At 41.3% G+C, this 24,138-nt stretch overlaps 8 protein-coding genes across 10 annotated transcripts; 4 read left to right on the top strand and 4 right to left on the bottom strand.

Annotated features, from left to right (window-relative positions):
* Window positions 1-379: 379 nt before the first annotated feature.
* Window positions 380-2,551, bottom strand: RB195_008913 (uncharacterized protein; the record flags this gene model as incomplete). The annotated part of the gene is made up of 7 exons (XM_064195657.1): window positions 380-475; window positions 550-669; window positions 1,068-1,163; window positions 1,231-1,348; window positions 1,415-1,487; window positions 1,542-1,692; window positions 2,465-2,551. The coding sequence occupies 7 exons, from the start codon at window positions 2,549-2,551 to the stop codon at window positions 380-382; spliced, it is 741 nt and encodes a 246-aa protein (XP_064046802.1).
* Window positions 2,552-2,813: 262 nt separating this feature from the next.
* On the top strand, window positions 2,814-5,873 carry RB195_008912 (uncharacterized protein; the record flags this gene model as incomplete). 2 transcript variants are annotated; one of them, XM_064195656.1, is made up of 14 exons in its annotated part: window positions 2,814-2,939; window positions 3,021-3,105; window positions 3,255-3,379; window positions 3,452-3,526; window positions 3,584-3,660; window positions 3,716-3,848; window positions 3,907-3,998; window positions 4,228-4,332; window positions 4,474-4,570; window positions 4,621-4,749; window positions 4,836-4,968; window positions 5,430-5,518; window positions 5,596-5,662; window positions 5,854-5,873. In XM_064195656.1, the coding sequence occupies 14 exons, from the start codon at window positions 2,814-2,816 to the stop codon at window positions 5,871-5,873; spliced, it is 1,353 nt and encodes a 450-aa protein (XP_064046801.1). The 2 variants fall into 2 exon arrangements, with proteins under 2 accessions (XP_064046801.1, XP_013296263.2); XM_013440809.2 differs by lacking the exon at window positions 5,854-5,873 and having other exon boundaries at window positions 5,596-5,685.
* A 998-nt stretch (window positions 5,874-6,871) lies between these two features.
* RB195_008911 (uncharacterized protein) lies at window positions 6,872-8,852 on the top strand (the record flags this gene model as incomplete). The annotated part of the gene is made up of 3 exons (XM_064195655.1): window positions 6,872-7,243; window positions 7,523-8,245; window positions 8,313-8,852. 3 exons carry the CDS (start codon window positions 6,872-6,874, stop codon window positions 8,850-8,852), a joined length of 1,635 nt encoding a protein of 544 aa, XP_064046800.1.
* Window positions 8,853-10,660: 1,808 nt separating this feature from the next.
* On the bottom strand, window positions 10,661-14,462 carry RB195_008909 (uncharacterized protein; the record flags this gene model as incomplete). 2 transcript variants are annotated; one of them, XM_064195652.1, is made up of 4 exons in its annotated part: window positions 10,661-10,895; window positions 13,735-13,964; window positions 14,021-14,299; window positions 14,352-14,462. In XM_064195652.1, the coding sequence occupies 4 exons, from the start codon at window positions 14,460-14,462 to the stop codon at window positions 10,661-10,663; spliced, it is 855 nt and encodes a 284-aa protein (XP_064046797.1). The 2 variants fall into 2 exon arrangements, with proteins under 2 accessions (XP_064046797.1, XP_064046798.1); XM_064195653.1 differs by lacking the exon at window positions 10,661-10,895 and having other exon boundaries at window positions 13,731-13,964.
* RB195_008910 (uncharacterized protein) lies at window positions 10,791-11,066 on the bottom strand (the record flags this gene model as incomplete). The annotated part of the gene is made up of 2 exons (XM_064195654.1): window positions 10,791-10,895; window positions 10,959-11,066. 2 exons carry the CDS (start codon window positions 11,064-11,066, stop codon window positions 10,791-10,793), a joined length of 213 nt encoding a protein of 70 aa, XP_064046799.1.
* A 1,820-nt stretch (window positions 14,463-16,282) lies between the features above and the next one.
* Window positions 16,283-17,185, top strand: RB195_008908 (uncharacterized protein; the record flags this gene model as incomplete). Its single annotated transcript, XM_064195651.1, has 3 exons — window positions 16,283-16,549; window positions 16,605-16,886; window positions 16,943-17,185. 3 exons carry the CDS (start codon window positions 16,283-16,285, stop codon window positions 17,183-17,185), a joined length of 792 nt encoding a protein of 263 aa, XP_064046796.1.
* Window positions 17,186-19,626: 2,441 nt separating this feature from the next.
* Window positions 19,627-20,529, bottom strand: RB195_008907 (uncharacterized protein; the record flags this gene model as incomplete). The annotated part of the gene is made up of 3 exons (XM_064195650.1): window positions 19,627-19,869; window positions 19,926-20,207; window positions 20,263-20,529. The coding sequence occupies 3 exons, from the start codon at window positions 20,527-20,529 to the stop codon at window positions 19,627-19,629; spliced, it is 792 nt and encodes a 263-aa protein (XP_064046795.1).
* A 1,804-nt stretch (window positions 20,530-22,333) lies between these two features.
* Window positions 22,334-23,068, top strand: RB195_008906 (uncharacterized protein; the record flags this gene model as incomplete). The annotated part of the gene is made up of 3 exons (XM_013440811.2): window positions 22,334-22,444; window positions 22,497-22,769; window positions 22,826-23,068. 3 exons carry the CDS (start codon window positions 22,334-22,336, stop codon window positions 23,066-23,068), a joined length of 627 nt encoding a protein of 208 aa, XP_013296265.2.
* Between the last annotated feature and the right edge of the window lie 1,070 nt (window positions 23,069-24,138).

The following is a 24,138-nucleotide window of genomic DNA, read 5'->3' as shown; positions in this document are numbered from 1 at the left end:
TCAGTTTCTGTACAAATAGGCTAAATATTTCTGCAGCATTCGTAGCGGTTGCGAAGAATTCCACAACAATGTTGTAGCTTTTCCTTATTAACAGTCTTAGGTTTAGTGTTATCGTTTAGATTTGTTTTCATTTTGTAAAATGTTATAATTAAGCGGCTTAAGTGGCCAAGATTGTTATCGATCTGTTGTAACTGATGTTTTTTGTTGAGGTTATTTCTTCATGTTGTGCACTTTCTTACTGTTAACTAGAGGGGCCATCCAATCTTTTCTTAACAGTTTCGATCTCTATATGTTGTTGAGAACTATATTTATATGATGAATCATAAAAAATCGAATTATTGAGTAATAAGAGCAAATAATTTCGCTGTGAGATCTCTGACTAGAGGACACGTTTTGCTCTCCAGTTAGTGAAGTCAATATCTTCGTCTCCGCTTCCTTCATCGTCATTTTCTTGGATAGCGGCCTTCTCACGGGCCTTAAATAGATGGCTGTTCGTAAAAATGTAAAGATATTCATGTTTACAATTTTCACTCCACAATAGATACGTACCTCTCGTAATCGTGCTTCTTTTAACTTTTCCATAGCGTTTAATCTCATCAACTTCTCCATCTGCTCATCAGCATTGGCGATGTCACGTAAAAGAGCGTCTCGTTCGTCTTCTTGTTCTGCCTGAAATAGAACTGCTGCAAAAAAGTAACTTTCACAGATTGAATTCGCTCATGAAATTCCCTCCACTAGCTTGTCAATATGTGAGATTTACGATTCACGATTTATAAGGTTATATACAAATAGTTAATAGTTAACAAATAGTAAACAGTTAGATTATATACACAAAGTACATTATGAATTTGTAAAGTATACCAAAGGAAGAGAGTGCACATAAATTGGGCATTAAAAAAACCTGCAAACCTCAAGTTAGCTTGAGTAAAGCTTCAAACAAGATAAAAAACTATAACTTCATTAAAGATAGAAGTGATATGAACCAGGCGACTAAATTTCTTCTTGTTTCTACATCTTTACATTTTCAGTGAAATGTATTCGATAGCAAACGATGAGAGAGAAGTCACCTTTGCCTCTTCCTCTATGTTTTTTTCGTTTAGTTCTCGCATAAGCCGATCGTACTCTTCGTTCATTTGCGCTTCATTCTCAATTGTTTCCCTTACCTGAAAGTGAGGTAATGCTTAAACCGCTCTTGATAACTAACGTATTCAGCGAAAGAGTGTACCATACCATTCCATCTCTCCTTTTATCATCAAAGAATCCTTGTGGAACACCCTCAATAATGCCTTTCCTATCGCGAAGAGCCGGATTTTCACCTCCTTTGTTCTTTTGCCATGGCGTTTGGATGCTACAGAATGGCATTTTAATGAACAAGGAAAAATGTGGATGAGTAAATCAGATAGTTATGGTTAACCTCAGTCCAGGTTCCTCATCGAAGAAATCCGGTGGGAGAACACCGTTAGACGACGCAACAGGTTGAGTATCTTCTAAACTACGGGTAATTCGAAAACCGTATTTCTCGGCGCATAAAAGAACTTCACCTCTTGCTTTTTTAATCGGTGGAGCACCATTATGAGGTAATGAGACCTCATTTGGCCGTTTCGTACTGGATACAAGTTGTTGCTTTAGCCTTTCACAAGAGTCCTTGTGTTTTTTTCCATTTACATGTGCTGTCCAAATCTTGGGCTTCACCTGACATGTACATCAATACAGTAATATTTGTAAAATAGGAACACGTGAGCTGTTTTGAGTGAAGTAAGCGACTGCCTAACCGTCATGTTCATTTTCTTATGAATAATTAGAAGAGCATCTTGTGTTAGTACATGCTAACGCTTATTTGCACCTTTTTAATTTTTTTCTCACTATTTGAATAGACAGAAGCGATAAATGTTTGCAAAAAGTACAACAAATGTCCTAGTTCTAAGTTCTATTTTAAGTTTTTCTCTAGTTTCAAGTGCCCTGCTTCATTTTCTAAAATATCAGACGCTTATAATATTCTTATATAAGAGAAGTAAGAGTCAGAACAAAAATTCTGGAAGAAAACTGCGAATATTGAAACCTTTAGCAATCGCAACAGTTTAGTGCGACTCTCGTCTCTAGTTTACTAAGAAGTTCCTAAGGTTTCCCTACTTTTTAGTACTACGATACTATACTTTGTACTTCAACAAATTTAAATGTCATAGTAATATCAACGCAAGAAGGATATCACTGAGCCTTCCTTTTGAATTGAATTCAATTTTTTCAAACTCCCATTGACTGGAAAAAATGGAACATATATGGATAATAAACAACATAAACATAATAACAAACATAATAACATAAACAGTTACCACATGCAGCAATTACTTACTAATTATGTCTTGCTACACCATCAAATGTTTGACATATTCTCTACTGCTTTATTGCACGTAGAAAAACTAAATCTTTAAATCTGAATAGATTTGATAAGAAAAAAAAAACTCACCTGGACATTGCATACAATACAATGCACTTGGCCATTGCTTGTAGGTTTAGCTATAGCTGGATTTAATTTTAGAGCCGCTAAAGACATCTTTAACAGAAATAAATCTAACTATGAAATACCAAACTGGTCGGAATTAAAGGAAACGATTGGAATTCTCGCCTATAATTTGTTGTGCTGTCACGTACCACACAGTCTACCTGACACTACATGCAAGATTATGACGACGTTGTATTCTGGAAGTTCCTGGTCGTTCTCTCTAACACGGAGATTTATATTTGATTGCTATGCACTGTACATTATCGACTGTTATTTTCCAGGTCGCTCGTCACAAATGTCATTTTTCTTTCAGATGAAGTGGTTCGAGGGGTCTGTAAGCACAGCAATTCAAGTCTCACGTAGAAACAATGCCCTTTTTGTTGTTTTCATTGAAAGTAAGAATGGAAAGGGTGAAAAGATGCGTGAACTATGGGACAAAGTAAGGAATGGTCCTTTTTATGATTATATTCCCAAGCCCTAAAGTGCAAATGGTTATTCTCTTCATTTGGATTTTTTTTAGATTGAACCTTCGTTGTTTGACTGCCCATTCGTTGGGATCCACCTAATGGAAGGTGACGAAGCAGCAGAACAATTTGCTCAGATATGTGAGGGAACAATTGCCTTTTGCAGTTTTTTTTGTATAGTTTTTTATTAGTAGCAACTCTCATTATCATGATTAGAAACGCATGTAATGTGTTAGCTTCGTTCCATTCAGCTGAGCACGAATTTGTATTTTCATAAGATTCTTTTCCAGATCCAACCCCAGTGCTTCCCGCTTCTTACGTAATAGATAGTTTGGGGAAACCAATCGAAATCATCACTTTTCTAAAAGATCTTGATTATGACGAGTTTTTCTGTAAACTCAACAATGCTGCAAAGGTATGCTGTTTTGTAGGAATGCGGTTTTTTCAATGCGCATCTGGAACTTCTTTGCCATAGGCTGTTTTACAGGCGTTCGTTGCTAGCAGAAAATCAGTTAACAATGTATCGTCATCACAAAACTCAGGCGATGTTCAGCGTCATGAGGTTTGTTCCTCTTCTTTTTTTTTACACTCTGTCAGGTTTCATTTACACTTCGTAAAGGCTCCAAGCACATCTGCACAAGCGAGTTCGTCGAACACTATCGATCACGGACTTTCATTGCAAGAAAAAGTAGAAAGGTTCTACTTGATGCTTTTGCAGTTGTTTTCGAGTTACTGCTCATAGTGTGTTCAGGGCCAAAAAACTGTTAGAGCAAAAGAAAAAGGCAGATGAGGAGGCGAAAAAACTTGAAGAAAAGGAACGTGAGCTTGAAAGGATCAACTCTGGAAAATTAATGCAAGAAGCGCAGAAAAGGCGAGAGGAACAGGTATTAATCTTTCTGATAGTTTGCGTCATTGGATGTTTTAAATGTTATTTTCTCCTAGGAACTTATTGAAGCAGCAGCTCAACGTCGCCGCGATAAGATCGAGGCCGAGAAGGAACGGGAGAGAGTGAAGGCTCAGATTAAAGCGGATAGGTTGATATCTGTTTTTATTTCGCTTGTATGTGCACTTGAATTTTCTAAATGAATTTTCTGCCTGGTTCGTTGAAATATCATTTCCTGAGAAAAGTAAAAAAAAATCTGGGAAACGTCTACTGCTATAAAAGAAAACACAAGGAAACTTTTATTTCGACGTTACTATGGATTTTTTTTTATATAACTACTACTGCCGTACCTCATGCAGTATTGAATCCTTATTATTCAGAGAAGAGCGGGAATTTCGAGAACGGCGTGGAAAACCGATAGATTTAGCGCCCGCCGGTGATATGCCAGCTGAACTTCCTAAGATGGAACCTGTGCCAAGCGATAGGTGAGGAACACAGAAAAAAGTTCCATTTTGAATAGAATAATTATGTATATTTGGAATTTCTTTGAATAATAGATAGTTCTGGAACATTAGCATTCGGAAGAAAATATTTTTCAAAGTCTTAACTTAAAAGTTGGTATTCAGATGTCGTGTCCAAGTTCGTCTTCCCAGTGGCGAAAATATCGTGGAAGAGTTCCCTTCCAGCGATTGCCTTAACACATTGATTGAATTAATTGAGCAGGTAGCTGAGTTCAATGTAATCCTGTCAGCTACGCTCTTCCTATTGTTTAGGATGGCCGTGTGAGTGGTCCGTTTTCTATCGCGCAAGTTTATCCACGTAAAGTGTTCAGCGAAGAGGAGCTGCAGATGTCATTCCTTGACCTTTGCCTTACGCCCACCTGCACCCTTTTGGTTCTTCAGGTTATATTTGATGTCTTACTTGCAAGTGTTCTCCTGGAAGATTTGATATTCACTTTATAAAATTAACTTCCGTTTATGTGTTACAGTCGCGTCAGAAAACCGCCCAAATTATCGCTGCCAGTCCGCTGGGAGGGATTCTCTCTCTTTTTTCTATTATCTTTATTGCTCCTCTTCAATACTTCTGGAATGTGATAGCTGGATATTTGGGATGGAATTCAGGTACGTTATCCTTAAATACTAAGTTAAAATGTAGTTATGAGGAGAGGGGCATTCATGCGATAGTCAAAGCCGGTGCTCTGACCCCCTTCACTTTTGAACGGTTTGCGAAATTACCCCTTCACTTTTGGGCGGTTGGCGAAAGGACTCCCTTCACTTGAGCTGCACCCCATGAGCTAAATCCCCTTCACCCGAGGAGGGTCTGGTTTCTCCCTATCGCACCTATGGAGAGGGCATTAACCCCGCTTTTTTCTGGAGGTTCTACCTTCTTTTTTTCTCCCTTTGTAGCCGTAGTCTTCATTTCATTAATACTCTAAGACTAATGCTTAGATTTTATGGCTAACTTAGTTATTTACTTCCAGAAGTGAGCGCGCAGTTGATTGCCCTTCCCCTCACCCCCAGCTACTTTTTAACCATATTAAGTTTTTCTTTGTGTTTGTATTCATTTTCATTCATATCTATAGGTTCCAATACACGCTCTGCTAACCAGAGTCAACAAAGTGAAGCGAAACGTCAGCGTGAGCCGCATTCAACTGGGGCGACAGTCCGCAGAGTGGGTCCATCAGAATTTCATGCTTTGGTTCACCCTATTTTGCATTGATAAACATGCGAAAGATTCCTGTATTCCAGCGAGGTAACGTGACAAGACTGCACAATACTAACGATGACTCTGATGACGAAAATGCGAATTGGAATGGTAACTCTACGCAATTCCTATGAGATTTAACTCCTCTTTGAATTTCCTGTGTTCCCTTGCCTTTACATGCGGTTTATCTTATCCTGAAGTTATCGTAGTGTCCCGAAATAACTGGCAAAATATTAGTTCTCTTACTCTTAATTGCGATTAGGATTGCTTCCGTGCCCTTCGTTTATTTTTTTGTGAACTAGGGTTTCGCCTTCATTGCTAGAAGCAGGAGGTACAAGTGGCAACAGTTAAGCTTCTTCGAAAACCGGTAATTTTCTCGTATGAGTTGGTAAGTGCCGAATTTCGCTCAAACTTTTGCACTTTTGTGATTGAAGCAGCTACGGCGAGCAGAATGCAGATTTATATTCCGGTTTTGCTTCTCAAGTAATCTATAATAACTTTTAATATCAAATTCTAAATGAAATATCCTTATTTTCTTGATAGTCTGCCAATTCCATGCTCCTAATAAATCTGCGGTGAAATTCGGCATATATTGTTTCATTTCAGTCACATCTTCAATTATTGTGGTTCCATGTACTGACTCTTTCAGACACACGTTCATAGTCGTCTTTAATTAAATAAATAGTCATTCTTTCTCCACAACCATCTTTTTTGTCTATTCGTCTTTTTTTTGTTTGTGCATCAGAATGGGTATATTTAGTTGTGATAGGCTCAATTGGGTGGGATCGAATTTCGCTGTTTTTGTTGTCGAGATGTGTTGTGGAACCACTCTAACGAAAACAGTCGTTAAATTGTCTAACCTAGATGTATTTCAAGGTGAAGTGCAAAAAGTTTCTTTACTTGTTCCTTGCAACTAAGACAAACATGATTGGTTTTCCATGAATATTTATTTGTTCTCTCTTCATTTTGAATAAATAGTTTTCTGAATAGTAATATTGGTGTTGCTGCATCACTTACCGAATAGTGGCTGGAAGTCGCATTTTAAATTGATAGTGATTGATTGATGTTGATTTGAAACATCGATTTCTGAGAAATTTCTAAAATCGATGAAGAGTAAGTTCGAAAAAAAGACCCTAGAAACACTAAGATCAATGTGCTGAAAGGAATAAAAATGTAAAGTGGCACAAGAAATCAATAACTGATTTTTAAAATAACACTTCTCGATTGAATTTAATTTGTACATATAAAAGTGCAACTCATGCAATATCCGTCATAAACTCCTGTCGTATATACCCATCGGAAGCGACCATCGAAGATCTGATGATGCAAGCCAAGAAGATCAAGTACGACGTCATCGGACTGACCGAGACGAGACGACGTCACGCTCTCAACGCCGTTCATGAAAATGGAGAAGAACTGTTCTTAGGAACATGCGGCAGTAGAGGTGTTGGTGGAGCTGGCGTCCTAGTGAGTATGGCAAGGAGCATCGACTCTTTCGAACAACTTACGACCCGAATAGGACGTGTGCGGATGAGAAGATGTGGTCCAACACCACCTTTGACTATCTTCGTCGCTTACGCTCTAACATTAAGCTACGATGAAGAAGTCGAAGCTTTCTATATAGACCTGGAGAAGTTCTACCGTGAAAATCATGTCTTCTACAAAGTCATAATTGGCGATTTCAGCGACAAAGTTGGCCCAAGAAGAGCGCCAGAGGAACTTCACATTGGAACCCACGGCCTACAATGGAACGACCAGGGGGAGAGGCTCTCCGAGTTCTTCATGACGACTCTCCGTCTTCATCATCATTCATCACATCACTATAATTCATGGGAACTTGCAATTGCAGAAGCCCTTCTCCGAGGAAGACTTTCTTTCACAAGGAGGGCAGAGAAAGCCGCCAACTTCAGAGGGATAAACTCCAGAACTATCATCAACTGGGATCTCTTCGCTACGCTAGCCGGCTTTTAGGAAGATTCCGCAAAGGACAACATCGACGAGGAATATGACCGGCTCGTTGAACACCTTCACGACTGCGCGAAGAAGGCTGAGAGCTTTAAAACCACCAGGAGACGCCTATCTCTTGAAACTCTTGAGCTGATATTCCGGCGTGGAGCAGCACGAGCCGCAGGGAACCAAGAACTCACTTTCGAGTTCGCAAGGCTTTGCAGAGAGGCGATAAAGGAAGACTTTAAAGAAAGAAGAGCAGAAGTCCTGGGTGAAGCTGCAGAGGCGGTTAAAAGCATCCGCTATGCCCGCCGAGACTTCGCCAGTCGCAAGACGTGGATGACTGCTCTCCGGAACCCGAAGGGAACAACCATTGCATCGAGAAGGGGAATGGAGAAAATCATCTACGACTTCTACTCTGATCTCTTCAACAGCCATGTCCACTTGCCTCCTCAAAATCTGAGGGAAGACGAACATGTCATTCCAGGGGTTCTTCCGTCCGAAACACGACGTGTCATCATGTCGGTAAGAAATCGTACGGCACCCAGTCCCGATAGAATAAGACCAGAACAACTGAAGAACCTTCCGCCAGTACTCATCAACACCCTGGTGAAGCTCTTTACACGTTACCTGTCGGAATTCAAGGTTTCTAAACAATGCAAGACCAGCAAGACCGTGTTGTTGTATAAAAATGGAGATCCACATGACATCAGCGACTATCGCCCAATCTGCTTACTGTCCGTGCGAGTAAGTAGGGTTTCGAAAAGGATTCAGCACGACTGACTACAATCACGCTGCTTCGAAACTCATCGAGGTATCACGAAAGTACAAGGTGCCGTTCTGTCTCGCCTTCATCGACTTGAAGAAGGCATTCGACTCAGTTGAGACGGAAGCGGTCGTGGAAGCCTTGGACAACCAAGGCATCCCTACTCGGTACATACTTCGGGAGTTGTACAGTAACTTCACGACCGGAATTTCGCCATTCTACAAGAACATCATCATTGACGTGAAGAGGGGGGTCCGACAGGGTGATACAATCTCACTCAAAATATTCACAGCCACCCTCGAGAACGCAACGCGAAAGTTGGAATGGGACGACATGGGAGTGAAGGTTGATGGTCGGCAGCTACACCATTTGCGCTTTGTTGATGACATCGTACTGATAACACCTAGCATCAGCCAAGCGGAACAAATGCTGACCGAATTCGACGAAACATGTGGATGCATCGGTCTTCAACTGAATCTACAAAAGACGATGTTCATACGGAACGGATGGATCTCGGACGCCCCATTCACGCTCAACGGAACGAACATATCCGAATGCACCAGCTACATTTATTTGGGTCGCGAGTGAAGAAGACCAGGAACACCCGTCTCCGTGCTCACCTCTTCAACACCACCGTACTTCCTGCTTTGACCTATGCTTCGGAAACCTGGGCATTCCGCAAGCAGGAAGAAAACGCGGTGAGCGTCATTGAACGCGCAATTTAGAGAGTGGTGCTAGGAGTATCCCGTTTCACGCAAGTGAGGGACGGGATTCGAAGTTCTCTCCTACGTCAGCGATCGAAGATTAGAGACGCCGCCGCGTTTGCCAAGGAAAGTAAAATAAGGTGGGCCGGACACGTGATACGCTTTAACGACAACCGTTGTACCAGAGCCGTGAGTGACTGGGTTCCTCGCGATATTAAGCGCACTACAGGAAGATGATGCTCGTCATGTCCCACGCGAAAGGAGGAACCACTGGGCAACTCTGGCACGCGATCGGGACAAATGGAAGAATTACTGGCGGCCGCTCGACGAGTTGGAAGATCAACAGGAGTCAAGGTGAAGGTGATACTATTTACAAACTCTGTGATCTATCTGTATTGAAATTGTAAACTATTAATTCCAAACGCCATTTTCACCGCCGTTCTCAATGTTTTTGCTGTAGAGGCGTTCTGCAAAGGAGCCTTTGAGACGTCTTTACGTTCCCGCAATCGACTCAGCTACTATAAAAGGTTCAACAGCTATGTGTGGTACTTGTACTCCTCAGTTCAATACGTTAATTGTTTCAGGTTCACAACCGAATGCTTGACCATCCAAGGCTTCCAAAGGAACTTTTTTGCGACTGCCACACGCGATAGTTGCCAAAGAGAATCTCTACCAAACGTTCTTTAACAGTATGGAGGTGTTATGCAATAATCATTACTATTAAAGAGCCTTTATACCCTATCATGCGGTAGATAACGCGTGCATTTTCGTTAGTTCTTTGCTGAGTGATAATCTCTAAAAGTCATCACTGCCACATTGTCTGAGAACTTTCGACTCAACCTAATATAAGTAAGTATTAGAGTGAAACAAGTATGGTATTGAGTGCATATATGCAACTTGATTGGTCGTGAGGAGTGAGAGAAAACCGTTACCACCTCAAAAAGTAAAAAGTTCTGCCCACCACATCCGACAAATACAGGTAAATTCCTTGAAGTTGCAGTAATGTTGTGTAGTAAAAGAACGAGTAGGTGTAATCGTACAACCTGTAATGTTTTTTATTTCATGATATTGGGTGCCGTGGCCCAATTAGGTGGTTGACAGATCCAGAGTGTCATCCAAACTGTCAAGAAGTTCAGTGCGTAAGTGTTCGTTTGTGTGGCAACCTAGTGACCATAGACAATTTTTATATTTGCTTTCAATTTCTGACTAGATTTCACGAAGTCACATTTGTGATTATATTGGTGGGGAATATCTATAAAAGATTATCGAGCCAAAGCAACTGCCCTCTTAGCAGTTAGGGTATACGGAGGAATTCTGGCAACACTACTCATCGCCCAACTGCTAACTTCACCACGCCGTTTCGGGCGCAGCCGCCTGCTTGACTGCGCGAAGTTTCATATAATTTTGATCCGACTATATACTGGAGCGAACTGCATTACACAATCCATTTATTTTAAACCAAAACAGAGACATCAAAAGTTCTGGACGAAATACTGTGTTTTCTTCCTTCAAATTTAAATTGGTGAAATATTCCTTTCATTGTGCCCATGTTTCCTTCGCAGAAACTCATATTTGCCGCTATCCGTGAGCAAGCGAAGATGCGAGATTTCTTCCGATGCTGAGACACTGATTGAAGAAATATTTTATTAGTTCAAAATCGAAGGTGGCAAAGTGCAACATTCTGGTGTGGAGTTAGAGCAGCTGTTCCAGTACGGTAATGGCTTCACTTGTTGCGTACTCTGAAGTTGTAGTGTGTTCTTCTGCAGTCACATTGTTGCTGGTAGCGCTCGTCATAACAGCTTCTGTGGGCGCTACCGTGACGTCATGCCGTGTTGTCTCTTTCAATGGAAGCAGTGGCGCTTTCGTCGGTGATCGGAGCTGGTGGAGTACTGCGACGATGATGATGTCCATGATGTTTGTGGTGAGGCTGAAAGAAAACGAATGTGAATTGAGAATAAGTACGAAATGAGGTGAGTTAAGGCAGATTCACCTTGTGCTTGGAGTTCTCGTCACTGCTGGAGTCTGAATGTTTCCTAATTGAGGGCTTAGCGAAAGCTACAGCCAGAACGACGAATGTTAGAAGGGTTGCGAATTTCATGGTGTGCCGTGTCGATAGAGTGACAGAGCCTTTTATTCATTAAGGTGGACGGCTTATTTGCGATGACCCGTGATTCCAACACCCACTCACTGTCGCACCCAACCTCGTAAATTGGTGACAACATTTCCGAGGGTGTGTTCTGTTTGCCTGATGGGCGAGTCTGGAGCTGAGCATAATCAGGGAAACAGCCGCACTCTCGTGCAAACCGATGTTGTGAAAAAGCGGCGAAATGATGTAAAAATTCCCAAAATTGGATGAAAAAGGGAAACAGAAGCGAAATATGTATTTTTAGCACCCTCCTGAGCAGAAACATCTAATGCAGAGATCTCGAAAGAAGAAAAGTGGTTGATCTTGCTAGCGTTTGTGTGTTTGAAAATTATCGGAAGGAATACTTACAGATAAAGATCTGGATCGTTACTTACAAAAATGTCGAAGTACATTTCAGTTCAGTCCGTTCAGTTTCATCCAGTTTGGTAGCAAAGATATTTTTCCGTGGAGTTGTACTTGGGTTCCGCGGCATACAGCTTTCTCTAGGGAAGAAGGAAAAAGAAGCATGACAGCGTATCTCCACCAAGCTGGTATCCTTTCGTCATTGCATATTGAACAAGTAATCTTTGTTGTCTCACTCAGACGGAGAAAAAGCTTTCAGGATCTGTACCATATTCCTAATTCCTAGACGTCCATTCTTCATTTTTCGGATACAGACTAGAATCTCTGACTCAGCCGGTGGTTCCTCGCTGACCGCAGTGGCATACACCGGTTGTTGGACATATTTACGTCTAGAGACAGACGTGCTTGCCAGTTCCAGCAGGATGTTGAAATAATCTCTCCAAATTGGCAGGGTTGCTTCACCGACAATGATTCCATTGGCAGTGTTTAGGACAGGACACCACCTCTTCATGTTGCCGTTATGCTGCCCCAGCAGAGTATCTGCTTTTCTCGGCTTCTTGTCCTCCCACGCCTTTTCAAACCCTCTTGCTCTTCACGTACATTTTTTCTCACGATCACGTTTCTCTTCAGATGCCTCTCCTGGCCGCGGTCACCAGTAGTGCGGCCGACACACTGGTTTGTACGTAGATATTGCCTCTGCAGATGCAAAGGCGAAGTTCTTGCTCAATGCTAAACCCAGTAGCATTTTCTTTGCAGCGTCCTGAATGCATATAGTGAAGTGCTCTGCGACATCTCTTTTTGGTCCGTAATCCAATATTGATCGATACCCGCTGGCGGAATTTCTTTCTCCATTCATCATCTTTCAGACCTGCCATGTCGATCTTGGCTTGAGGTTGAACTTTTCAACTTCACCTTACGAAACCTTACTTACAAGGTAAAAAGAACCGGGCGGTGGTTAGAATTAAATGGTACGTACCACACTGCTCTAGATTAGCATATTAGATGATATGTTACGCTTCCACTGATGATCTAAAAACAAGTGAATAGTTTATTTGATGGTGCCGTAAATAGATGAGTCAGGGGAAAGGAGGATTTTTTGAAAACACGTAACTAAGTCAAAGATTAAATTCTAGCGATTTTCACAGGTGTGTTTCTGTGTTTTGTGCTAATTGGAAGTGTACTGGTAGCGCTAGTCATTCTGGTAAATTTTTTCCAAGTATCGCCGCAGAAGTGAGTATATTTATCCGTTTTGAATGCGCGAAAAGCTTTTTGACTTGGAGGTTAATCACTAGCACAAGAACTAACATTATAATATTGTAAATACTGCCTGCTACATTCGATGTATGGTGAGTAGATTAATTCAATCCAAATTCAGTTGTTCTATAAACAAAAATAACAGGGAGGGAATCTTTATTTGCTGCTGCTCCCGCCAAAATTACTGCCCCGTTATGACAATCGCGCCATCATTCCTCTTTCTTCTCACACCTTTGAGTTATGAGTTTCTCGCTGCTAAATTCGTTCCCTTTAGTAAAAAAAATAAGTGTGATAATTAGATTTGCCTATGGAAATCCATGCACCTTTTGTTCTCACCAGCAAGCCCCTATTCATTGCTCACACCTATCAAGAGATACCCTCTAGCATTGAAAATGATGTGAAACATTTGGAAGCGGTGACTTTGCAGATAAACAAATAATGCGGGGAATTCTTGTTAGACTCAAGAAAATAGCTTTTTTTTTTCCTTTTCTGCCATATACATCACCATCATTTTGTTATGTGAGCACATGATCATCATAGGAAAAAATACCACTATTCGAATAGAAGTCTGCTGATGTCCATGTGCGATACATGGATGGGTGCTTAGAGTTATTGTTTTTGTTGTTGCTGTTCCTAACTGAGCAATATATGTACAACTAACTTCTTACAGAGATTCGAAAATGAAAATCTGCACAAAATGAATACGCAGATTAACAAATATCATCACAAGAAAACCTTTTTCGTAGAGGAAATTTCAATCTTGTTTTCCAAATCATTTGAAATCATTTGAAACATAGCGCGAATGATAAGAACTGTCGTAAGGAATCCTCGTAAACGATTATGAAGGGTTCAGTTTTTTAATCTCCTTGAGGACGTTTTTTAATCCTCTTTTTTAGTTGGGGTTCAAGAGTGTTCAGATGGATGATTCATTGAAAATACAAACTGGGATACTTATATTTACATTATAAATAGTATGTACAAGTCGATAAAGAGTAATTAACAGTGATAATTAACTACTCCTCACAGGAAATACTTCGACTGTGTTTCGTCAGAAATTCCAGAAGGAGCTACAGTTTGTTCAGCAGTAACTTCTTCTGTAACGGCACCGGTTACTACAATTTCAGTAACTGGAGAGGTGTCGTCAGCGACCTGTGTGGTTCCTTCTGGAGCTTCCGTACTAGACGAGCTCGCTGCGGTCGTGCGAGGTTGCGGAGAACTGTGACGGTGATGATGTCTGTGGTGTCTTCGGTGATGCTGAATCAAATAGAGATGAGTTAAGACGTTTAGAAGTTGAAGTGAACTCACTTTACCTTGTCACCGCTGGCATGTGAGTCTTGTCTTGATTGGATGGTGAATGCTCTCTTATCCATAGGTTCCAACGTTGCCACAGAGCTGTCGTCAGAAGCCGTAACTTGCTCGGAGGTGATCACATCCGTCGAAACGTCAGTCACCACGATTTCATCAGTTGTGGTGAGATCAGCGAACGGAGTAGTTTCATCAGATTTTTCTGGTGCGGTGGGGCTCACCACAGTTGTGGGAGGATGGGGAGAACTGCGTCGATGGTGATGTCCATGGTGGTTGTGGTGGGGCTAAAAGAAGCGAACAGTGACTGAGAAAAGTCCAATAAGCTACTGTACTCACCTTGTGTTTGGGACCTTCTTCGCTACTGGAATCGGAATGAATTCTCGGATTAGGCTTGGCAATTGCCACAACTGCAACGAAGACAACGAAAAAGAAAAAAGTAGATTTCATGCTGAGCTGCTTCCGCTAGGAGTAAACGACTTTTATACACCGATCTGGAAGCCTTATCTACACCATTTGAACGCCCACTGGTGATCACACCGTAAATGCTGACGTGCTGATAACTCTCCTGAAAGCGCAGATGATCTGAAGTTGGATGTCAGAAATTGATAGAACTTGGATTGGAAGTGGATTTCTAACTTCAAATCTTGGAGCTTCAGACTAATTTTTGAAAATAATAGAAAAAATAGGATAATGGTGTACGCAAATGTTAAATGTTGTCGTCTTCTACTCAGAAGATCTGATGACTTCAAAGCCGTTAATAGTTCTCGAATTTTGAAGAATGCAGTACAGAAAACTGGCAACGGGCTTTCTAGAAACTTCAAAATTTTAAGGGGACACAGTTTCCATACATAGGAAGGAACCATTTCATATGTTAAACGCAAATTTAAAAAATTTCAAATTCCATTATATGCGTTTTCCGTGTAATACAACAAGTCAGAGATGCCGCAAGATATTAACAACACGTCAGAGTTAACTTTTCCTCGTGCTGGACGGAAATTGAGAAATAATGTCGAAAATTGTAAAATATTTGAGTCTTTCTCAAGGAAACTTGTACCTGATGCGATGATCTTGTAATCCCAGTCACAAAATTATGTACATGCAGTCATACAGTTCTAACCTATGTGTAATTACACAATGCTCAGGAAGCGAATGTCGATCCGAAAACTGTACTTTCTGTCTTTCTTTACAAAAAACATATGTTCTGTCTTTCAACTATATTTTAATTTGATCTGGATGAATTTAGTCTTTGAATCCAATTTTGTTACAGTTCCTTATCATTCACTCGATGTCCTGCGATCCCTGACAACCATGTGGTTCCGCCCTGATAAGGTAACGCTGGGAATGGCGAAGGCGTCAAATGACGTAAAATGTTGGGTAGTTTCACATGAACTCGTCTGATAACAATGAGTTAGCTAAACACATTCCGGTGAGTATAAACAATTTAGTAATCTGATGAGGATCGAAAATAGAGAACGTTCCTATCAAGCAAAAATAACGAAATTTTCCGTTATTTTTGAAGAAAACCACCCCGTACACGTGCTGCATGTGTAGAATCCATTTTCTAAATTGGACTACGTATAAGGGAATAAGAAAAGAAAAAATAAACCATGAAGGATATAATAAAAAGACTCCTTCTTTCAAGAAGAATATAAGAGAACGTTAAATTGGTTTCTGAAGTTTTTTCCAGAAACTTTTCGTGGTTTCTTTCACGTGAACTCTTCTGAACAACAATGAGTTTAATAAACACCGTTCACTGAATGTAAACAACTGAGTAATCGGATGAAGACCGAAAAAAGAGAGCCTGAAATTCAACCATGGACGAAATCCGTTGTTGTTTTAGAAGAGGATCGCGTACATGTGCCGCTTTCGAAGCGTTTCCTCAAGTCTACTCCCCAGGTTCAATTACATTTCCTACATGAGGAAATAATTAGTAATGTGGATTTTTCCAAAATTCTAATCAGAAACTTTCGGTGTCCACAAAGTACACCACTTCACCTGAATGGAACTGTGTGACAACGAGAAATAAAAAGAGTAAATTTAGAAAGGAAAGTCCACTAACTGGTACTCTAGATTGAAAAACACAAAAAAGCTTGAAAGAAGCTACACAAAACAAATTTTCAGTACCTATCAATACCATATAATCTACATTTTATTATCTGGTTGTGGAGAAAGAAACAAATCAGTGATGGGCAAATTATTTTTGCTTTCTCATAATATCCTTATTCCAACCCTGCCACCGCTTTTTCCGCTAGTCTGGTTTATTGGAAATGACTTCTTCACTCTTCAAAAAAATCTCAGCAGCCAACGCCCCTGCGCTTACCGTATCACTAGCACATGACACCAGACGGATCGTGGGCGTTCGACGCAGAGATAAGGCAACCGCTTGTATAAAAGTCGTCTACGCCTATGGAAAGCAGCTCAACATGAAATCTGCAATTTTCCTCTTCGTTGCCTTCATCGTAGCTGTGGCAATTGCCAAGCCTAATCCGAGAATTCATTCCGATTCCAGTAGCGAAGAAGGTCCCAAACACAAGGTGAGTACACTGATACCTTATTGGACTTCTCTTGGTTCATGTTCGCTTCTTTTAGCCCCACCACAACCACCATGGACATCATCATCGACGCAGTTCTCCCAAACCTCCCACAACTGTGGTAAGCCCCACCGCACCAGAAAAATCTGATGGAACTACGCCGTTTGCTGATCTCACCACAACAACTGATGAAATCGTGGTGACCGACGTTTCGACGGATGTGGTCACCTCCGAGCAAGTTACGGCTTCTGACGACAGCTCTGTGGCAACGTTGGAACCCATGGATAATAGAGCATTCGCCGTCCATTCCGAACAAGGGTCACGTGTCAACGATGACAAGGTAAAGTGAGTTCAGTTCCAATTCCAAACGTCTTAACTCATCTTTATTTGATTCAGCATCACCGAAGACACCACAGACATCATCACCGCCACAGTTCTCCGCAACCTCGCACGACCGCAGCGAGCTCGTCTAGTACGGAAGCTCCAGAAGGAACCACACAGGTCGCTGACGACACCTCTCCAGTTACTGAAATCGTAGTAACCGATGCCGTTACAGAAGAAGTTACTGCTGAACAACCTGTAGCTCCTTCTGGAATTTCTGACGTAACAGTCGAAGTACTCGTTGTGAGGAGTAATTAATTACTATTGTTTATTACTTTTTATTGACTTGTACATGCTATATATAGTGTAAATATAAATATCTCAGTTTGTATTTTCAATAGATCATCCATCTGAACACTTCTGAACAAGGACTCAAGATGGCACGGCCCGTCAGAAAGTGAGCGCAGTATATCACGAAGAAACTCACCTACTTAGACACTTAGGTGCTCCCTCCTCACAGGACGTGCGGGGCCAGCATCTTTTCCACTTGTTCCGTTCCCTCGTCATTGTCATCGAAAATGTTCTCAAATTTTGTGACCGACGTTGACGATGTTATTCAGCCGTATCCAGCTGAGCTCTCTGTGGGACCGTGTAGCGAACACATCACCCATCTGGATGGTTCTTTCCCAGCGTTCCTATAGTCTATTTATCTCCTCGATTCTTCTCATAATGTGATCTCCTCATTTTCATAATGGCTTCTGCGTGGCGAACCACCTCCATAAGAGTTTTAAGATGGACTGCACGAAAAGGAGACTTTGCTGTGCTGTTGGGATTTCAATAGAATGCGGTACTATAAACTGCTCACAGCTGGGTACCGTGGCCACTCAAGTCCACTCTTCTCAACTACAGAAATTTTCAGACGCCGTTTGCCTAAAGGGTAGGAATATTTTCCATGTTGCTGTACTTCATGACAATGCCCGATCTCACGTGGCAAAACTTATTCGCCATAAAATTGCCGAGCATGGTTGGGGAGTTCTACCGCAACCTGCTTATTCTCCTGACTTGCCCCAATCTGGCTACCATTTGTTTCGGGGACAGAAACTGCATCTAGGTGAGAAAACATTCGATTTCCAAAAAGGCTGGAAAGTGAGTTTTCGCCCTTCTCGATTCGCAACTGCCAGAGTTCTCGACTTCTGGAATTGATAGTCTGCCGAAGCGTTAGACGTACGTAATGGATCATGATGGTCATTAAATTGTTGACTCATATCCATGAACAATAATGTTATATGTAGTCGGGTCTAAACATCATGGAGCATATAACAGGACAGTTGCGCTAGCTGCTGCGCTCGAAGCGGTGCAGCGGAGACAACGGTTGGAGTCGAGGTGGGTCCATGGCGAATTGCAGAAATGAGTAGCGGTGGCGAGAATTCTTACGCCATCATAACCACTACGCTCCATTGTGCCTCTTCGACCGCAGCCGCTCTAACAACTGTCCGTGTTTCATGTTGTTTTGACCTGTGTGTATGTTGTAGGTTGTAGTAAGTAGTTCAAGTAGATCTGCTCAAAGGGAGGAGACAGACTCTCCTCAGGGAATCTAGCTGAAGGATGAAGGGAGTCTAGTTCATATAGTGAGACTCAACTGATGAGGATCTCTTCGCCAATCGTCCAGAAATGAAGGGGGTTCTTTGGCAACCGTTCAAAGGTGAGGAGGTTTCTCCTCCAACAGTTCAAAAGTGAAGGGGGTCGGAGAATCGGGTCCGACTATCGCATCTATGGATCTGCAGCGATGACTGCGTGTATGGGATTTATTTTCAAAAATCGCTGGGTCCTCTTTGAATCGATGAGAGCAACAGAGGAGCGAATCATTGCAGAAACCAGTTCTTATTAGAATAAAACTAAAATGAAATCTTCTCTGGTCCTTCATAACTGCGCTCATTCGTGTAAATTCTCTTCATCTTCACTGAATGAAAGAAGCAGGTCTGAACGTCGTGTGGTTCCGGATGCTAGTCTAGTCTGGATGGTAATGGTAGGGCTTGTCAAAAAGTGAACGCACCACGTGACACAGTAGTGGAAAGTGTGGAAAAAAGTAGCAATGAAATCTTAATAGTAGAATATAATGAAATTGAGATGAACGCTTGGGTCTTGTATTAATACTGTTATGGCCCACTGGTCAAATCAGGGTCACTGATTTAGCAGTGGTCTTAATGAACGCAGCTAGGTTTAGTCAAAAGTTCTGAAAAAGGAAACGAAAGGTTTAGTCGAAATCTCCTTTTCGTGCGGTCCTTCTTTCAACTGTTCTGGAGGTGGTTCGCCACGCGAGAGTCATTACGAAAATGAGGAGATCACATTATGAGAAGAATCGAGGAGATAAATAGACTATAGGAACGCTGGGAAAGAACCATCCAGATGGGTGATGTGTTCGCTACACGGTCCCACAGAGAGCTCAGCTGGATACGGCTGAATAACATCGTCAACGTCGGTCACAAAATTTGAGAACATTTTCGATGACAATGACGAGGGAACGGAACAAGTGGAAAAGATGCTGGCCCCGCACGTCCTGTGAGGAGGGAGCACCTAAGTGTCTAAGTAGGTGAGTTTCTTCGTGATATACTGCGCTCACTTTCTGACGGGCCGTGCCATCTTGAGTCCTTGTTCAGAAGTGTTCAGATGGATGATCTATTGAAAATACAAACTGAGATATTTATATTTACACTATATATAGCATGTACAAGTCAATAAAAAGTAATAAACAATAGTAATTAATTACTCCTCACAACGAGTACTTCGACTGTTACGTCAGAAATTCCAGAAGGAGCTACAGGTTGTTCAGCAGTAACTTCTTCTGTAACGGCATCGGTTACTACGATTTCAGTAACTGGAGAGGTGTCGTCAGCGACCTGTGTGGTTCCTTCTGGAGCTTCCGTACTAGACGAGCTCGCTGCGGTCGTGCGAGGTTGCGGAGAACTGTGGCGGTGATGATGTCTGTGGTGTCTTCGGTGATGCTGAATCAAATAAAGATGAGTTAAGACGTTTGGAATTGGAACTGAACTCACTTTACCTTGTCATCGTTGACACGTGACCCTTGTTCGGAATGGACGGCGAATGCTCTATTATCCATGGGTTCCAACGTTGCCACAGAGCTGTCGTCAGAAGCCGTAACTTGCTCGGAGGTGACCACATCCGTCGAAACGTCGGTCACCACGATTTCATCAGTTGTTGTGGTGAGATCAGCAAACGGCGTAGTTCCATCAGATTTTTCTGGTGCGGTGGGGCTTACCACAGTTGTGGGAGGTTTGGGAGAACTGCGTCGATGATGATGTCCATGGTGGTTGTGGTGGGGCTAAAAGAAGCGAACATGAACCAAGAGAAGTCCAATAAGGTATCAGTGTACTCACCTTGTGTTTGGGACCTTCTTCGCTACTGGAATCGGAATGAATTCTCGGATTAGGCTTGGCAATTGCCACAGCTACGATGAAGGCAACGAAGAGGAAAATTGCAGATTTCATGTTGAGCTGCTTTCCATAGGCGTAGACGACTTTTATACAAGCGGTTGCCTTATCTCTGCGTCGAACGCCCACGATCCGTCTGGTGTCATGTGCTAGTGATACGGTAAGCGCAGGGGCGTTGGCTGCTGAGATTTTTTTGAAGAGTGAAGAAGTCATTTCCAATAAACCAGACTAGCGGAAAAAGCGGTGGCAGGGTTGGAATAAGGATATTATGAGAAAGCAAAAATAATTTGCCCATCACTGATTTGTTTCTTTCTCCACAACCAGATAATAAAATGTAGATTATATGGTATTGATAGGTACTGAAAATTTGTTTTGTGTAGCTTCTTTCAAGCTTTTTTGTGTTTTTCAATCTAGAGTACCAGTTAGTGGACTTTCCTTTCTAAATTTACTCTTTTTATTTCTCGTTGTCACACAGTTCCATTCAGGTGAAGTGGTGTACTTTGTGGACACCGAAAGTTTCTGATTAGAATTTTGGAAAAATCCACATTACTAATTATTTCCTCATGTAGGAAATGTAATTGAACCTGGGGAGTAGACTTGAGGAAACGCTTCGAAAGCGGCACATGTACGCGATCCTCTTCTAAAACAACAACGGATTTCGTCCATGGTTGAATTTCAGGCTCTCTTTTTTCGGTCTTCATCCGATTACTCAGTTGTTTACATTCAGTGAACGGTGTTTATTAAACTCATTGTTGTTCAGAAGAGTTCACGTGAAAGAAACCACGAAAAGTTTCTGGAAAAAACTTCAGAAACCAATTTAACGTTCTCTTATATTCTTCTTGAAAGAAGGAGTCTTTTTATTATATCCTTCATGGTTTATTTTTTCTTTTCTTATTCCCTTATACGTAGTCCAATTTAGAAAATGGATTCTACACATGCAGCACGTGTACGGGGTGGTTTTCTTCAAAAATAACGGAAAATTTCGTTATTTTTGCTTGATAGGAACGTTCTCTATTTTCGATCCTCATCAGATTACTAAATTGTTTATACTCACCGGAATGTGTTTAGCTAACTCATTGTTATCAGACGAGTTCATGTGAAACTACCCAACATTTTACGTCATTTGACGCCTTCGCCATTCCCAGCGTTACCTTATCAGGGCGGAACCACATGGTTGTCAGGGATCGCAGGACATCGAGTGAATGATAAGGAACTGTAACAAAATTGGATTCAAAGACTAAATTCATCCAGATCAAATTGAAATATAGTTGAAAGACAGAACATATGTTTTTTGTAAAGAAAGACAGAAAGTACAGTTTTCGGATCGACATTCGCTTCCTGAGCATTGTGTAATTACACATAGGTTAGAACTGTATGACTGCATGTACATAATTTTGTGACTGGGATTACAAGATCATCGCATCAGGTACAAGTTTCCTTGAGAAAGACTCAAATATTTTACAATTTTCGACATTATTTCTCAATTTCCGTCCAGCACGAGGAAAATTGTTGACGTATTGTTAATATGTTGCGGCATATGATTTGTTGTATTATACGGAAAACCCATATAATGGAATTTAGTTTTTTTTTAAATTAAAGTGGCTCTTTCCTATGAACCAGAACTGTCTCCATTAAAGATTTTGAAGTTTCTAGAAGCCTCGTTGCAAGTTTCCTGGACTACATTCTTCAAAATTCGAGAACTATTAACGGCTTTCAGATCAGCTTCTGAGTAGAAGACGTAGAAGACGACAACGTTTAACATTTGAGTAAATCATTATTTTATTCATTCTATTATTTTCAAAATTAGTCTGAAGTTCCAAAATTTTAAGGTAGAAATCCACTTCCAATCCAAGTTCTATCAATTTCTGACATTCAACTTCAGATCATCTGCGCTTTCAGGAGAGTTATCAGCACGTCAGCATTTACGGTGTGATCGCCAGTGGGCGTTCAAATTGTGTAGATAAGACTTCTTTACCGGTGTATAAAAGTCGTCTACTACTAGCGGAAGCAGCTCAGCATGAAATCTACCATATTATTTTTCCTTGTCTTCGTTGCAGCTGTGGCAATTGCCAAGCCTAATCCGAGAATTCATTCCGATTCCAGTAGCGAAGAAGGTCCCCAACACAAGGTGGGTACAGTAGCTTATTGGTCTTTTCTCAGTCTATGTTCGCTTCTTTTAGCCCCATCACAACCACCATGAACATCACCATCGTCGCAGTTCTCCCCATCCTCCCACAACTGTGGTGAGCCCCACCGCACCAGAAAAATCTGATGGAACTACGCCGTTTGCTGATCTCACCACAACAGCTGATGAAATCGTGGTGACTGACGTTTCGACGGATGTGATCACCTCCGAGCAAGTTACGGCTTCTGACGACAGCTCTGTGGCAACGCTGGAACTAATGGATAATAGAGCATTCGCCGTCCAATCAAGACAAATCAGCGGTGACAAGGTAAAGTGAGTTCAGTTCAACTTTTAAACGTTTTGACTCATCTCTATTTGATTCAGCATCACCGAAAACACCACAGACATCATCACCGACACAGTTCTCCCCAACCCCGGACAACCGCAGCGAGCGTTTCCAGTACGGAAGCTCCAGAAGGAACCACACAGGCCGTCGACGACACCTCTCCAGTTACTGAAATCGTAGTAACCGATGCCGTTACAGAAGAAGTTACTGCTGAACAACCTGTAGCTCCTTCTGGAATTTCTGACGTGACAGTCGAAGTACTCGCTGTGAGGAGTAATTAATTACTATTGTTAATTACTTTTTATTGACTTGTACATGCTATATATAATGTAAATATAAATATCAATATTTCTTTTTTCAATAAATCATCCATCTGAACACTTCTGAACCACATCCAAGGGCGATAAAGAGGAGATTGAAAAACGTCTTCAAGCAGTTTAAAAACTGAACTGTTTGTAATCGTTTACGAGGATTTCTTACTACAGTGCTTAACAATCGCGCTTTGTTTCAGATGATTCGAAAAATACGATTGAAATTTCCTCTAAGAAAAAGATTTTCTTATGATGATATTTGTTAATCTGCGTCTTCATCTTGTTCAAATTTTCCTTTTCGAATCTCTGTAAGAAGTTAGTTGTGCATATATTGCTCAGTTAGGAATAGTAGCAACAAAAACAGCAACTGCAGGTGTTCATCCACGCACTTCTATTCGAATAGTGGTTTTTTTCCTTTTTCCTAGTAGGCATGATCATGTGCTCACATGAAAAATGATGGTGATGCTTATGGCAGAAAAGGAAAAGGAAGCGATTTTCTTGAGTCTAACAAGAATTATTTGTTTATCTGCAAAGTCACCTCTTCCAATGTTTCAGATCATTTTCAATGCTAGAGTGTATCTCTATCTCGTGAGCAATGAATAGGGGCTTGCTGGTGAGAAAAAAGGGTGCATGGATTTCCTTAGGCAAATCTTATTATCACACTTATTTTTTTTTACTAAAGGGAGCGAATTTAGCAGCGAGAAACTCATAACTCAAAGGTGTGAGAAGAAAGAGGAATGATGGCGCGATTGTCATAACGGGCAGTAATTTTGGCGGGAGCAGCAGCAAATAAAGATTCCCTCCCTGTTATTTTTGTTTATAGAACAACTGAATTTGGATTGAATTAATCTACTCACCATACATCGAATGTAGTAGGCAGTGTTTATAGTATTATAATGTTAGTTCTTGTGCTAGTGATTAACCTCCAAGTCAAAAAGCTTTTCGCGCATTCAAAACGGATAAATACACTCACTTCTGCGCCGATACTCGGAAAAAATATACCAGAATGATTAGCGCTACCAGTACACTTCTAATTAGAA

The sequence above is a fragment of the Necator americanus genome, chromosome III (assembly GCF_031761385.1).
Source record: "Necator americanus strain Aroian chromosome III, whole genome shotgun sequence".
In the NCBI taxonomy this organism is placed as follows: Eukaryota; Metazoa; Nematoda; class Chromadorea; order Rhabditida; family Ancylostomatidae; genus Necator; species Necator americanus.
This window is presented reverse-complemented; position numbering and strand designations above follow the sequence as displayed.